General features: G+C 35.6%; 1 protein-coding gene across 1 annotated transcript; it reads left to right on the forward strand.

Moving 5' to 3' along the window:
- The first annotated feature begins 13,978 nt into the window (after positions 1-13,978).
- LOC131170243 (uncharacterized) lies at positions 13,979-15,120 on the forward strand. Its single transcript, XM_058129308.1, has 3 exons — positions 13,979-14,376; positions 14,488-14,604; positions 14,982-15,120. The coding sequence occupies exons 1-3, from the start codon at positions 13,979-13,981 to the stop codon at positions 15,118-15,120; spliced, it is 654 nt and encodes a 217-aa protein (XP_057985291.1).
- Positions 15,121-15,400: the final 280 nt, after the last annotated feature.

The raw sequence follows: 15,400 nt of genomic DNA on the forward strand, positions 1-15,400 counted from the left end.
ACACTTCTCACCATACAAATAATGCCTCCATGTCTTTAATAAAAAGACTATTGCTACCACTTCTAAATCATGAGTAGGGTAGTTCTTTTCATATGGCTTAAGTTGCCTAGAAGCATAAGCAATTACTTTTCTTTCTTGCATTAGCACACACCCTAACCCATTATTTGAGACATCATTATTTATCATAAAGTCTTTTCCCTGTTACTGGTTGTGTCAACACTAGCGCTTTAGTAAGCATAGCCTTCAATTTCTCAAAACTGGCTTGACATTTATCATTCCATTCAAACTTGATGTTCTTGTGCAATAACTTAGTTAATGGCGAGGCTATAAGGGAAAATCCCTTTACAAATCTCCTGTAATAGCTAGCCAATCCTAAGAAGCTTCTAATTTCAGTCACATTCTTTAGTGGTTTCCAACTGTCACACCTTACCCCTCAGTAAGGCATAACATGATCTCGTAAAATACCTAATGAACTACCGAACTTCACCTACCGATAACTCATTAAGTACCCTACAAGAGATTTTAAAACAATTTTCTTACTTTTGTTAAGTGGTGAGCATTTTCTAATAGGTATTAAAACATTTAATTAAAGTTGGAAACTAGTTAAAATTTTTGGCCCATTTTATTTTTCTGCAAATTTTATAAAAATTTTGGCAGAGTTCCATCTGTATTTTGAGAAAACAGTTCTTCAAATACCTAAAAAAAACACTTCCAATAATTTTTCTCAACCACTTCTTCAATTTCATAATCAATCTCAACCAATTTATCTTCTTTCAAAATTCAACAATTCTCATTTCTCAATTTCCAAAAATTCCAATAATTGTAAAAATAATATCAATTAATTTCATTAAAGATAGACAGTCTACATACATCATACTAAAATTTACATTAAGAAAACCCAAACTAAAATTTATTACAAATTTTATACAAACTTTGTACAAGCTGCTTAAGATCAATTTTACATGTCCATACATTTATGTACATTACATACATCAAAATAAATTTTTACAATCAGGTAGTTCCTCTGTCCTCAGCAGCTCACTTTGCTGCTCTTCTAGTCTCTATATCTGCAACAGCAATAACAGCTATCGCTGAGTACTAGGACTCAGTGGTGCACAACATACTAAAATAATCTTTATGCAGAATTTAAATCACATTTATTCAAAAATTGAACTGAACATAAGAATTAAATATAAAATATGAATTATGAGATTTTAATCCAAACAAGTTCATTTTGAAGTGCCAAAACACAATTCATAAAACCCACAGTTATATCATACCATTCGAAACAAATATAATCTCAATAGCTAGAGGCTAAGGAGAAGTCACATCACAAGGCTAGCTAGCTCAAATATATGGATATCTATTCAATTTCTTCTTCTACTGGCACACACCTCAACACTTCAGCCAGAGAAGGAATCAAAATTCGAAACTGATTACCCCCACTAGTCATGCTAGTGAGGTGTTCAAATATATGGTCATGACACTGTGATTTCAAAACTTATCTTAATAATTTGCTAAACATTGCCATTTCAAATATACACAATTAACTTTCAACAATTTAAATCAAAGGCATCATAAGAATGTCATAATTCAATATTTCACATTATTCAAAACAATATGCAGAAGATAATTTACAAAAATTATACGTTGTGCACAAACCTTAAGCGAGTCACCTCTTGGCCTTGACTCGATTCCTCAGGTTCTTTCCCAGTGTTCTTTTCCACTGAAACACACAATTTCACAGTGTTTCATTATCATAACTCATCATTAGTCCAAAAATAAATTTATATTCACTTATACCTAGCTCTAATGTGCTAAACTTGGCGTTCTTTAAATTTTGTGTTTCGGGGTTACTATTCACTACACTATTCAAGTCAATTTGTTGACTTTCTAAGGCTTAATAGGTATAGGAATTCCAACTTCACCCACATACCACATTTTGGTCACTAAATTTGTTGGTTTTGGTTGTGTACTCAAATTCTAAGTCTTTTCGGCAAATTTGCAAATTTTTAGTTTTGGTGTCTTAAGTTGCACTGTTCCATTGGTCATTTTACTGTTAGAATTTGACAAAACTTTCAGCATAGAAAATGTTTCCTATTGTCTTAAGTTTATTCTCCTTTTTGAATAACTCCAATTGGAGTTTTGTAACTCAAGTTATAGCCATTTGAATCATGGCTACCGGATTGGACTTAACCTAGATTTTCTGGGCAAATTTTGGTTCTAGCAGTTTTAGGTCACTAACTTTGGGTGGCCAAATAACTTGGTTAATGGCATAATTTGGGTGTTTGTTCTTCATGAAAGTTTTAGGTGTATATCTCATCTATCCATTGGTAAAATTTCAGGTCATTTAGACCTGCCTAGCTCAAGTTATGGTCAAATGAACAAATTCATTTGGTCAGTTTGTACAGGTCAGACTGAGAATTTCTGGATTTGGTTAATTTGTTCACTAGATTTTAGTCACTTTTTGGGCATGGTTACTCAATGAAAATTGTGTCATTTTGTGTCTATTTTCATTCCCAATTGGTCTCATACCAATTGGACTTGTAAATTTTCAGTTTTGGTCCCTTAAAGGGACCTTGGTCCTGCTGCCAATAGCATGACCACATTGAATCCGAATTTGCTTTTGGTTCAAACACTTCTAACACACTTCATTTGGTCACAAATGACAATTTCTCACCTCAAACTAGGTCAAAGACATCATTTACAAATTTCTCACATTTTTGTCTCTAAGCCCTAAGTGCCCAAAACCCTAGTTCACCAATTCTTTGCATTTAGCTAATTCAAAGCCTTTAACCATAGTCATTCAACTCCTTAATGTTTATATTCCCTTCTAATTCAATCAAACCATGCAATAATACCCCTACAAACATGCTGGCCAAAATTCACTTTGGTCCTCCACAAATGTTTTTATTTCATTTTAAGTTTATTTCCAAGTTCAATAAGTTAAAAATGTAGAAATCAAACTAAAAGTGTCAAGTTTGTTTACTAACCTTTCTTAGAACTTCAAATCCTTTAATTCTCTATCTTTTGCCCTTTCTTTCCTCTTTCAATCTTCTTCTTAGGTTGTGGTACAAGCTTTGATGAGGTGTTTATGGAAAATATTAAGGTTAAGGGAGGGAATTTAAGCTTGAGTGCAAGCTTCAATAGAGGACAACCATGGAGATGAGAGGGAGAGATGGACGGCCACTTGAAGAAGATAAATGTTTTTTTTTTTCTTTTCTTTTCTTTTCTTTTTCTTTTATGAGTTTATCTCTTAGGAAGACCAAAATTTATTTAAATTAAATAAATTTTAATTATAATATTTATGGCATTCTGCTTATGTTACCACATGATGTCATTACCTTTTTAACTTTTTCATTTTCCCTTTTTTTTTTGCATTAGTTCTTTTATTTAATTCTCAATTTCAAAATTTTCTTTCCTCCGATTTTATTTGACAGTTAGGTCAGGAGTCAACTCTCGGGGTCAATTGACCAAATTGCCCCTCGCCGGTTCAACCCGGTTTGCAAATAATTCAATATTTTTTTTGGCTCCCTGACCTAATTATTGGACTGACTTAACAATTCTTTTTCATGATTTTCTCTTTTCCACTGTGTTTGTAATGGTCTTAAGAACTGCGGCGTCACATTTTATGGTTCGAAATTTGACTTTAAATCGACTTCGCAGTCGTTCTTAAGAAGGTCACCCATCGCTGTGACTCTCGGCTTGTTTAACTTCTTATATTCTATTTTTCTTATTTATACTTAACTAATTTATAATTACTAATTATTTGTGTTTATGGCTTATCTAGTTGTCTTAAGTGCGGTTCTAATCTCTTTAGTTATCCGGACCGACTCCGGTCACCGAAATAGTGAAACATACCAGGCTATGCAAATAGGGTTGTTACAATTCTCCCTCTTTTAAAATAAATTTCGTCTCGAAATTTTACCTGGTATTAATCTCTGAATAGCTGTGGGTGCTGTCTCCTCATGTCCTCCTCTCATTCGCAAGTAGCTTATTAGCCCGAATGATGGTTCCACAGCACTTTTACTAACGGGATTTGCTTGTTCCGTAGCTGCTTCACCTCATAAGCCAGAATCTCTATGGGTTCTTCTTCATATGTGAGGTCTGGATTCACTTCAATTTCTTATACTGGTAGCACATGAGATGGGTCTGATCGATACCTCCTCAACATAGACACAAGGAAAACATTATGTATCTTCTCCAACTCTGGAGATAGTGCCAATCGATATGCCAAAGGACCCACTTTTTCCAGAACCTCATATGGCCCAATAAAACGAGGACTTAGTTTCCCCTTTATGCCGAATCTCATAATTCTCTTCCAAGGAGAAACCTTGAGGAATACTTTCTCACCCACTGCATACTCAATATCCCTTCTCTTCAGATCAATGTAGGACTTCTGACGGTCTGATGTAGTTTTAAGTCGATCTCTGATCAGTCTGATTTTCTCTTCAGTTTACTGAATAATTTCGGGTCCAATCATCTTTCTTTCACCCACGTCATCCCAACACAATGGGGTTCTACATTTTCTGCCATACAAAGCTTCATATAGAGGCATCCCAATGCTTGATTGGTAGCTGTTGTTGTAAGCAAACTTAATCAAAGGTAAGTGTGTGTCCCAACTGCCCTCAAACTCAACCACACAAGCCCGTAGCATGTCCTCCAAGATCTGAATTACCCTCTCAGATTGGGCATCTGTCTGTGGGTGGAATGTTGTACTGAAGTTCAATCTAGTTCCTAGGGCTCTCTGAAGACTACCTCAGAATCTAGAAGTGAACCTAGGATCTCTGTCTAATACGATGGATACTGGCACTCCATGTGTTCTTATAATCTCATCAATGTACAACCTAGCCAATCTTTCTAAACTGTAGTCCATCCAAACTGGCAGAAAATGAGCAGACTTGGTCAGTCCCATCACAAAATCCATCGTTATTCTCTCCCATTTCCATTCTGGTACTGGTAGTGGATGTAACAACCCAGCGGGTACTTGATGCTCTGCCTTCACATGCTGACAAGTTAGGCATTTGGAAATAAACTCTGCTACATCTCTTTTCATACCCATCCACCAGTAATGCTCCTTTAGCCCTCTATACATTTTCGTGCCACCAGGGTGCATGGCAAAAGGAGACTCATGTGCTTCCTTCAAAATGATCTGTCTCAAATCAGCATTATTAGGAATACATATTCTGCCCTGGTGTAGCAGTAGACCATCATCTCTTATTGAGAATTCTGGTTTCTTACCCCGCCTGACTTCTTCCAATAGCTTTTGATACCTTTCATCATTTTGAGCAGCCATTTTGATCTGATTAATCAACACTGGCTGTACATGCCATGCAACTGTTGTCTGCCCCTCATCATTAATCTCTAAGCTGGCATATAATGATCTCAACTCATGTACCATAGACAAAGGAGTAACCCGTAGACTTGCCATAGTCTTACGACTTAAGGCGTCAACCACCACATTAGCTTTCCCTAGCTGATAGTCTATCAGACAATCATAGTCTTTTATCAACTCTAACCATCTCCTCTGTCTCAAATTCAATTCTTTTTGGGTGCCCTTCAATTAAGGACAGCTTCAATCTTACTTGGATCTACCTTGATGCCCTCTACTGATACTACATGCCCCAAGAAAGATATTTCTTTCAGCCAAAATTCACATTTCGACAATTTAGCATATAGTTGTTTCTCGCTCAAAGTCTGCAGTATAATCCGCAGATGTCTATCATGCTCTTCTGCACTCCTCGAATAACAATATATCATTTATGAATACCACAACAAACTGGTCGAGGTATGGTTTGAAGGTAGTGTTCATCAGATCCATAAAAGCAGCCGGAGCATTAGTTAACCCGAATGGCATAACCAAGAACTCATAATGGCAATAACGAGTTCTGATGGCAGTTTTAGGAATACTCTACTCTTGTACTTTCAGTTGATAATAATCTGATCTCAGGTCAATTTTGGAGAACACAGCTGCACCCCTCAATTGATCAAATAAGTCATCAATACGGGGCAATGGGTATCTGTTCTTTATTATCACCTTATTCAACTGTCGATAGTCAATGCATAATCGGGGAGTGCCATCCTTCTTCTTCCATTTCAGTCTGAAGTTAGGGTATCTCCTGAATAAATAACACAAGGAGATTTCCCTCCGTTAATTCATATTCATGATGTAATGCACTATATGTAACAAATATGGACATTGAGCAGTTGTACTTAACAAGGAAAGACACAAATTCTCAAGTTAAAACATACTTAAAAAATTTTGCTCTGATACCACTAAAACATGTCACACCTTATCCCTCAGTAAGGCATAACATGATCCCGTAGAATACCTAATGAACTACCGAACTTCACCTACCGATAACACATTAGGTACCCTACAAGGGATTTTAAAACAATTTTCTTACTTTTGTTAAGTGGTGAGCATTTTCTAATAGGTATTAAAACATTTAATTAAAGTTGGAAACTAGTTAAAATTTTTAGCCCATTTTATTTTTTTGCAAATTTTATAAAAATTTTGGCAGAGTTTCGTCTGTATTTTGAGAAAACAGTTCTTCAAATACCTGGAAAAAACACATCCAATAATTTTTCTCAACCACTTCTTCAATTTCACAATCAATCTCAACCAATTTCTCATCTTTCACAATCAACTACACATGTTGCACACAATTTAACACTATTATATTTTATTAATAAACTTCATATTCACACACAAATTCATGATAGTATAGGTTGCCAAACATGGCAGTTTGCCAAAGTATCAAGGTCCCATTTCTAACCCTTAAATCAAGTGCTGACATGCACATACTTGAATATTAACCTAATACAACTTCCATTTGAGTTAATCAACCTTAATTCCCATCCATTAAATATAAGAATAAGTCACTAATCATGCATTTTCATGGTTACCAAAACTAAGGTTCACCAATACTCAATCATTTCCTCAATTTTTCTTCGCAATTCAACTTACCCAAAGCTCAACACAAGGATTATTGAAGGAAAATGGAAAGATTAAGCACTAACCTCAACTTGAGCTTCACAAATCCATAGAATTTCCTCTCTTTTTTGCTGCCACATATAGCCCATGGTGTGAGGACCACTTTTAATGAAGGGAGTTTGAAGAAATATGGCTTGAATCATGGTAGATTTGAGCTTATACATGCATGGCCATGGAGGAAGCTTGGAAGAACATTTGGCCATGGAAGAACTTGAGAAAGCAATTCGGCAAAGTGACAAAAATTGAGGAAGAAAGTGAATTTGCATGTTGTCCACTTGGTTTTATATGTCCACTAATCCCACTTAGTGGAGCACTAACCATAAATTAATTATTTATTTAGTTAAAGTTCCATAATTTGCACATTTGCTTCATTTCTTTCACTATTTAAATAATGTACCACATTTTTATTTTTCATAACATTTTCAAAGTGTAATACCACTTATTTTTAATGGACATTGAGGTCAAAAGTCAACTTTAGGTGTCAAATGACCAAAATGCCCCTCTTCAGATTGTATTTTGGATTTTTCGGTACTACCGATTTACTCCTTATACCGCCTATTTCTTTAATTTTTGTTTTTTATTTGTACTAATTTACTAAATTTTCTTTGACATTTTCAATATCAATTACACCTCAGTAGACCTTTAATTAGGTCCCGAAAATATTTCCTCGAGTTCCCCGCGGTCCTGGGCTAGTCAACGGTCCTCGCCGTAACTTCTCGGTGTGGTCACCCATCGCTACGAGTTTGGCTCACTTAACTTAATCACATCTTATCTCTTTTATTTTTCCTTAATTTTTCTCATCACATATTTCATTATTTTATGCTTCCTCACTGTCAATTAAGTATAGTTCCAGGCATTCTGACTTTCTAGGGTAGGCATTAGCCATCGGAACGGTAGGACGTATGGACTATGAAATTGAGGATGTTACAGGGTAGACCCTAAACCAGCTTCTCAAGCCTTGCCAACCAATTAGAAATTAGGGATTTTCCTTTAAGAGTGGTTGTAGATGTATACAGGACACTAGAAACAATCTCTAGCAATTTTAATTCAAGAGAATATGGGCAATTCTCTTTGAATTGATGAGAGAAGAAGAAGAAGAAGAAGAAGAGAGGAGAGCTTTTGGGTGGTGGCACCTCTTTAGAAAAATCAGAAAGTGTGTTTTATTCTTTCATTCTTTCCCTTTTATAATTAGGTCATCATTTAAAACCCTTGCCAGATGCCATCTTCTGATTGCATCTTAATTTTAATTGACCTAATCACATTAAGCCAAGTGTCAAAGCTAAGTTTAATCTTGACTTTGATCATCATGCATGATAGGAAGACAAATAACAAACCATGATGCCATGTGTCACTATCTCATGGTGTCACATGTCACCCTGTGAAATGACCAAATTACCTTTGTGTTGTAATTTTGAGTTCTTAGCCTAAAATAATTATTTCTCCTCTTCTAATTAATTTATATCAAATATAAATTAATTAATTAATATCTATTAATTAATTTCTCATAATTAAATTCATATTTAAACACTTTAAGTATAAATTTAACTTATACTATACATCTAATAACCTAGATTTGCTTTCAAGCCGTGCTAGAGACTTTGCAATCTAATTGCAAACTAAACCTATTTAATTAATCAATTAAACTCTTTAACTAATTAATTAAATCACATTTAACTTGGTGATTACTTGTGTATGTGTGTGACTCACTAGGCTCATCACTAAGTGACAATGAGATATGATATCAACTCTTAATATCATTAGAACTTTTTTCTTACCATAAATGATTTCTCTAAATCATTTTAGGCACCTCATAGACCATGGTTAACACCTAGCATAGCATGCCATGGCCAACCAATCAGTAATAAGGAATGCCTTAAATGAACCTATAATCATATGTTACCATGCATTAGAATCTCTCTGCTACAAAATCCCAATTCGAGCTGGAGTCACGGTTTATGTCAAACCCCATTTGCTATGAATATATGTCCTTTTTAATTTCAATTCTTAATTAAAAAGATTTTCTCATTAGAAACTCTTTTCTGGTTAAATCTATCTGTTCTGGCCAGGAACTTGAAACATCAAGAACAATTAAATGAATGTAGGATTTTATCCCTATTTACTTAGGGTAACAGATTCCATCTTGATCAACACTTATCTCCATATATAACTGGTAAGAGCCAACACATACCCATATACCCATACACAGTATAAATATGAAAGCAGTATCAAACTCAAACCACAAATATACAAGATAACTATTTTATCTCAGGTCTAAAGATTATATGCACTGATATGATTTATGATAATGCGTTGACAAGAGTAAACTCCATGTGCTTATCACAAGTGTCACTGGTTCGGCCTACTTATCATGCATAAGTGCCTATCATGTTTGTTATATGGCATGAGACTCACCATTCCATCTTATTTACATCTCATATATATAACTTGGGAAAAAACATGATTACAATCTTTCTGGATAAGTCATGTCCTTATTGTGAAGTATCCTTGATTGTGAACCAATTTATGATACTTTGTGCTAGAAATACTTCACTCATATTTTTAACAACTTAAGAATAGAATTTCTAACAAAATATCAATGCACCTTTTCTATTACACATAAATATATTATGTAAACGGAAAAGTGAAATTGCCTTTTTATTAATAAAACATGTACAAGATACATACTAAATGATATGCTCTAGGGCATATTATTAATAGTGATGCCTTTTGGCCTAAAGAACGTAGGGGCCATTTACCAGCGTGCCTTGGTCACGTTATTTCAAGACATGATGGATAAAGAGTAGAAGTTTATGTGGATGTGTAACACCCCTCTCCCGTCTACAGTATAGCTGAGCAAGGCGTGCAACACGGCGTGCCAGAACACCTAGTCTATGATTATTTCATTTCCTAAGCTCAATTTGATTTTAAGAAGTCTTTTATGTAATATTCATATCATGCTGATACTATTTTCATACTTTGATAAAATCAATTTTTCAAGATTGGTAATAAAAATTTGGCAAGGTGCCGTCTGTATTTCGGACAAATTGTCCTTCCAAACCTGTTTAAAACAGTTTAATATGATAAGATTAAAATATCAAATATTTCACAGTGTCTATTTCTCAGTAAAGTCAATAGACTTTTACAGTCATTAAACAGTTCCATAATACAGTCTATAATAATTTAACTATATTCAGAAAATCTCTATGTTATTTAATATGTATAAGATATTATAAACTTTAGAGCTTTCATAATATTACAAAATACAAGACCGAATTTCAAAAATACAACAAAAGTACAAAATACATGATATCCTAAGTCCTACCATATATGCAATGCAGTGCAGATGACTCTGGACTCCTGTGCAGATTTGATGTCTCACCCGGTCATAGGTCTGCTGGGCTCCCCAGTTGTGTCTCCAATACCTATGCGTTACAAAAGCAACGCGCTAAGCAATTTTGCTTAGTGGTGCCAAATGTAAAGAAATATACACTAAAATAAAGTAAATAAAGTGTTTACAAATTTTTGGTGGTGCTATATGTCAGTAGACTGGATTTAGCTATTTGAATTTAATAGTACTTGAATTACTGCCCGTGTAGCCTATATACTGACCAAACTGGATAAACGGATATACTGGCACGGGTACCTAGTACCTTAGGCCGTCACACCATCGGTCACAAAGTGTCTCCCGGTGTGCAAACAATGTAGCTAAAAAGCCATATAGTCAATCTGGCAATAAGCCAATAATAAATATATAATATGTATAGCCGTAGGCTATTAAAGTCACAGTGCGGCATAATAAATCGTAAAAACACAATATGGCATGAAGCCATTTACAGAACAGTTGTCAGAATCTTATTTTCATGCCAACCTATCCAAACTAGTCAACTAGGCAAACTAGGGCACATTATAAATTAATTGTTTAATTCTTCAATTTTTAGAGTTTACTAACTATTATGTAATTCATAAGTCAATGCATATGTTGACCTTTTTAGGCACTATGGATAAGTGGTTTCTAGCATCAACATGTCACATATTGTAATTCAATATGCTGCCAATATAGTGCAATTTACCATTTTTACAAGTTGGCATTCATTGCCAAAGTACTTCAAGCATCATTGTATGTAAATGTCAAATTCTCAATTTTTGGTGTGCTAGATTGGTCTAGCTTAAAGTCCTATTTCTCTTAGTTTTTAGCTTCTGGTCAAAGAAGCAAAATTGTAGCTCTATGTCTTATTACATGCAGGGCAAAATTTCAGGTCATTCTAAGTTATATAGACCAAGATATGGTCAATTTACTAAAGCTGGACAGATTACACATTTAGTGCAAAATTTAGTCAATTTTTGGTCACTTTTAGTCCTGGCAGTTTTGGCACCCGAACTTGTGCAAGCTATTTGACTTGGTTCTGGTCATTTCTGGGCTTTGGTGTCTTCATAAGAAATTTAGCTCTATATCTAAACTATCCATGGGAAAAAAATTTAGGTCAATTGGACCTATTTTGAGTGAGTTATGGTCATCCTAATGATTACTGTTCATATGGTCAAAAATTTGGGTTGCAAGGTTGCTATTCCGGATTTGGTCATTTTGAAGGTCAGTTTCTAGGCAGAATTTTGGCAACATTTCTACATGAAATTTGGCCTATTTGGTGTCTAGTTTCACTTTCCATTGGCCTCATACCAATTGGGTTCATAGTTTGGCACTTATGACCTAATTTAGGTACTGCCTTCAATACACAACCTGCACAAAGCACATATACTTCCAATTTGATATTCCTTCTCCTCCTCATTACTTCAATATTCAATCAATGACACTTCCATATATATATTGCACACAATTCTAGCAACAATTTTGGGTAGAACATTCAAGTGCTCAATGCACACAATTCACCATTAAGCTCAACATTCACTTCCACCAAAATTTAACATATCTCAATGTCAATATTACACATACACTTCAAACATGGCAGTTTGCCCAAAGCATTAAGGTTCCATTTCACACCCTTAATTCAAGCACTACATGCACATACTTAGATTTTAACTTACTACATCCTCCATTTGAGTTAATCAACCATAATTTCTATCCATTAGAGGTAAGAAAAACTCATATACAACACATAATCATTGCTGCCGAAAATGGACCATTTCATTTCTCAAGATTTTCTTCATTTCTCTTCACCAAAATACTCACCTCAACCTAAACACAAGGTTTAATAAAGTAAGGGAGAGGTTTTGGACACTTACCACTTTTGAAGCTTATCAAAACTTCACCAAATCTTATTTTTCTTGTTGCCAATATCTTCCCTAAGGTAAGTAGGGAAGCTTTAATGAAGGAACTAAGTAGAAATGGTGGCTTGATCATGCACCCATGGAGGTTGCATGTGGGGCGGCCATGGTGATTTCCATGGTGAACTTCATTTTGGCAAGGTGAAGTGGGATGAAGAAAAAGATGATAATGAGTGCTATCTGCTGTCTCAAGGCTTAGATAAGTGTCCCAATATCCAAGTTAGTGGAGCACTATGTTCTTTTTAATGTTTAATTAGTTAAAGTTTCCTTATTTGCTCATTTAGCTCCATTCTTTTACTATTTATACATTGCATCCTATTTTAATTTTTCATGACATTTTCTAAGTGCAATATCATTTATTCTTAATGGAAATTGAGGTCCAAAGGCAGCTTTTGGTGTCAAATGACCAAAATGCCCCACTTCGGGTTATATTCTCGATTTTTCGGTAACACCGATTTTTGTCTGTTTCTCGATTTTGCGTTTTTCTTTGATAATTCTAGTGTCAATTATATTTCAATATACCTTTACTTACGTCTCAAAATTAAATTTTGAGAGTTCCCCGCGGTCATAGGGTCGGCAACGGCCTTCTCAGTGCGGTCACCCATTGCTGCGGTGCCGGCTCATTTAACTTAGTTTTATTCTCTCTTTCATTTTTTTTTATTTTTCTTGTATTTTCTTTTTATTTATTTCATCATTATATGTCTGTTCACTATCACCAAAGTGTAGTTCCAGACATCCTGACTTGCCTGGACTATTATTTGGCCATTGAAGCAATAGAACGTACAGAATACATGCAGTGGGGATGTTACAGGATGACATGATCATTAAATTAAGGGGGACTGAAAGCCATGTACAGGTATTAAGAAAAGTGTTCGAAAGGCTCAGGAAATATAAGCTAAAGTTGAACCTGGCTAAATGTGTGTTTGGAGCAAAATCAGGAAAGCTGTTGGGATTTATAATAAGTGAGAAGGGAATAGAGGTAGATCCGAATAAAATTTGAGCCATCTGAGAAATGCCCTCCCCAAAAATGGAAAGGGATGTGCATAGTTTCCTGGGGAAGTTGAACTACATCTCAGATTCATCTCTAACCTCACCGCCAAGGCTAAACCCATTTTCAAGTTACTTAGAAAGAATAATACTGCCAAATGGGACCAAGCTTATCGAAAGGCTTTCGAAAGTATTAAGCAGTACTTGTTAAATCCGCCAATGCTTGTTCCTCCAGTGACGGGTAGGCAATTAATTCTGTATATGGCAGTTCAGCAGAGCTCGATGGGTTGTGTTCTAGGACAGCATGATGATACTGGGAGGAAAGAAAGAGCTATTTACTATTTGAGCAAGAAATTCAATGACTGCGAGTCAAGATACTCATCCCTGGAAAAGACTTGTTGTGCGTTGGCTTGGACAGCGAATCAGCTCAAACATTACATGTTGAATCATAAGACATGGCTTATCTCCAAGATGGATCCCATCAAGTATGTATTTCAAAGCCTTTTCGTACCTGATAGATTAGTAAAATGGCAAGTCATACTTTCTTAGTACGACATAGTGTATATGATAAAAAAGGCAGTGAAAGGGAGTGTGATAGCTGACCTCCTGGCTGAGAACCCAATCAATGATTATGAAGCCCTAGATTTTGAATTGCCATACGAATATATTAACACAGTGAGCAATGATGCTGAATGCCTAAATGACGTGTGAGAAATGCATTTTGATGGAGCCGTCAATTTAACTGGTAATGAGATTGGAGTAGTACTTGTTTCCCCAGATGGGAGACATTTTCCAATAGCCATTAAGCTAAGGTTTGGTTACACAGCCAACGTAGCAGAGTATGAAGCCTACGTGAGTGGTTTACAAGCAGTCATTGAAATGAAGATAAAGAAATTAGAGGTGTATGGGTATTTAGCTTTGATCATTCACCAAGTTAAAGGAGAATGGCAGACTAAAGACCCGAAACTGATCCCATATCAAAAATATCTCCACGAACTAATCAAGGAATTTGAGGAGATCTCTTTCACTCACTTGAGTCAGGACAAGAACAATTTTGCTGATGTCTTAGCTACCCTAGTAGTAATGACTCAGATGGAGGAAGGGCAAATAACGTAGTTATTGCAAATCAAAGCAAGAAGCGAGCCGGCATACTGTTTTATGATCGAAGAAGAAACAAATGGCAAACCCTGGTGTTATGATGTCCAGGTTTACATCAAAAATAGGGAATATCCTCCTGGGGCAAGCAAGAATGAAAGGAGAATGGTCAGAAGATTAGCAATGGGATACTTCCCTAGCGGAGAAGTCTTATACAAAAGAAGCTCCAATGGTGAATTGTTGAGGTACGTAAATGCCAAAGAAGCAAGAAGAATTCTATTCGAAACTCACGAGGGGAACTGCGCTACTCATAGCAATGGGTATATGATGGCAAAGCAAATCTTAAGGCGGGGTTACTTTTGGACCACCTTGGAGAAGGATTGCATTGAGTATTTCCAAAAGTGTCACAAATGCCAAGTTTATTCTAACCAGATAAATGTCCCACCTCATCAGCTCTACAATCTCGCCTCACCATAGCCGTTTGCAATGTGGGGTATTGATGTGATTGGTATGATTAATCCAAAAGCATCCAATGGGCACAGATTCATTTTAGTAGCCATCAACTACTTCACTAAATGGGTGGAAGCTACTTCATATGCTCACATCTAGTGTATATGATAAGAAAGGCAGTGAAAGGGAGTGTGATAGCTGACCTCCTGGCTGAGAATCCAATCAATGATTATGAAGCCCTAGATTTTGAATTCCCATACGAATATATTAACACAGTGAGCAATGATGCTGAATGCCTAAATGACGTGTGAGAAATGTATTTTGATGGAGCCATCAATTTAACTGGTAATGGGATTGGAGTAGTACTTGTTTCCCTAGATGGGAGACATTTTCCAATAGCCATTAAGCTAAGGTTTGGTTACACAACCAACGTAGCAGAGTATGAAGCCTATGTGAGTGGCTTACAAGCAGTCATTGAAATGAAGATAAAGAAATTAAAGGTGTATGGGTATTCAACTTTGATCATTCACCAAGTTAAAGGAGAATGGCAGACTAAAGACCCGAAACTGATCCCATATCAAAAATATCTCC

Source organism: Hevea brasiliensis, chromosome 11 (genome assembly GCF_030052815.1).
Source record: "Hevea brasiliensis isolate MT/VB/25A 57/8 chromosome 11, ASM3005281v1, whole genome shotgun sequence".
NCBI lineage: Eukaryota > Viridiplantae > Streptophyta > Magnoliopsida > Malpighiales > Euphorbiaceae > Hevea > Hevea brasiliensis.

What these genes read in the sequence shown, in the direction of transcription:
- LOC131170243 (XM_058129308.1), top strand. Translation starts at nt 13,979, where the DNA reads ATGCATTTTGATGGAGCCGTCAATTTAACTGGTAATGAGATTGGAGTA. An exon ending in ATGGAGGAAGGGCAAATAAC is followed by an intron (nt 14,377 to 14,487) that starts GTAGTTATTGCA and finishes CATCAAAAATAG; the next exon opens with GGAATATCCTCCTGGGGCAA. An exon ending in TCCAATGGTGAATTGTTGAG is followed by an intron (nt 14,605 to 14,981) that starts GTACGTAAATGC and finishes GTATATGATAAG; the next exon opens with AAAGGCAGTGAAAGGGAGTG.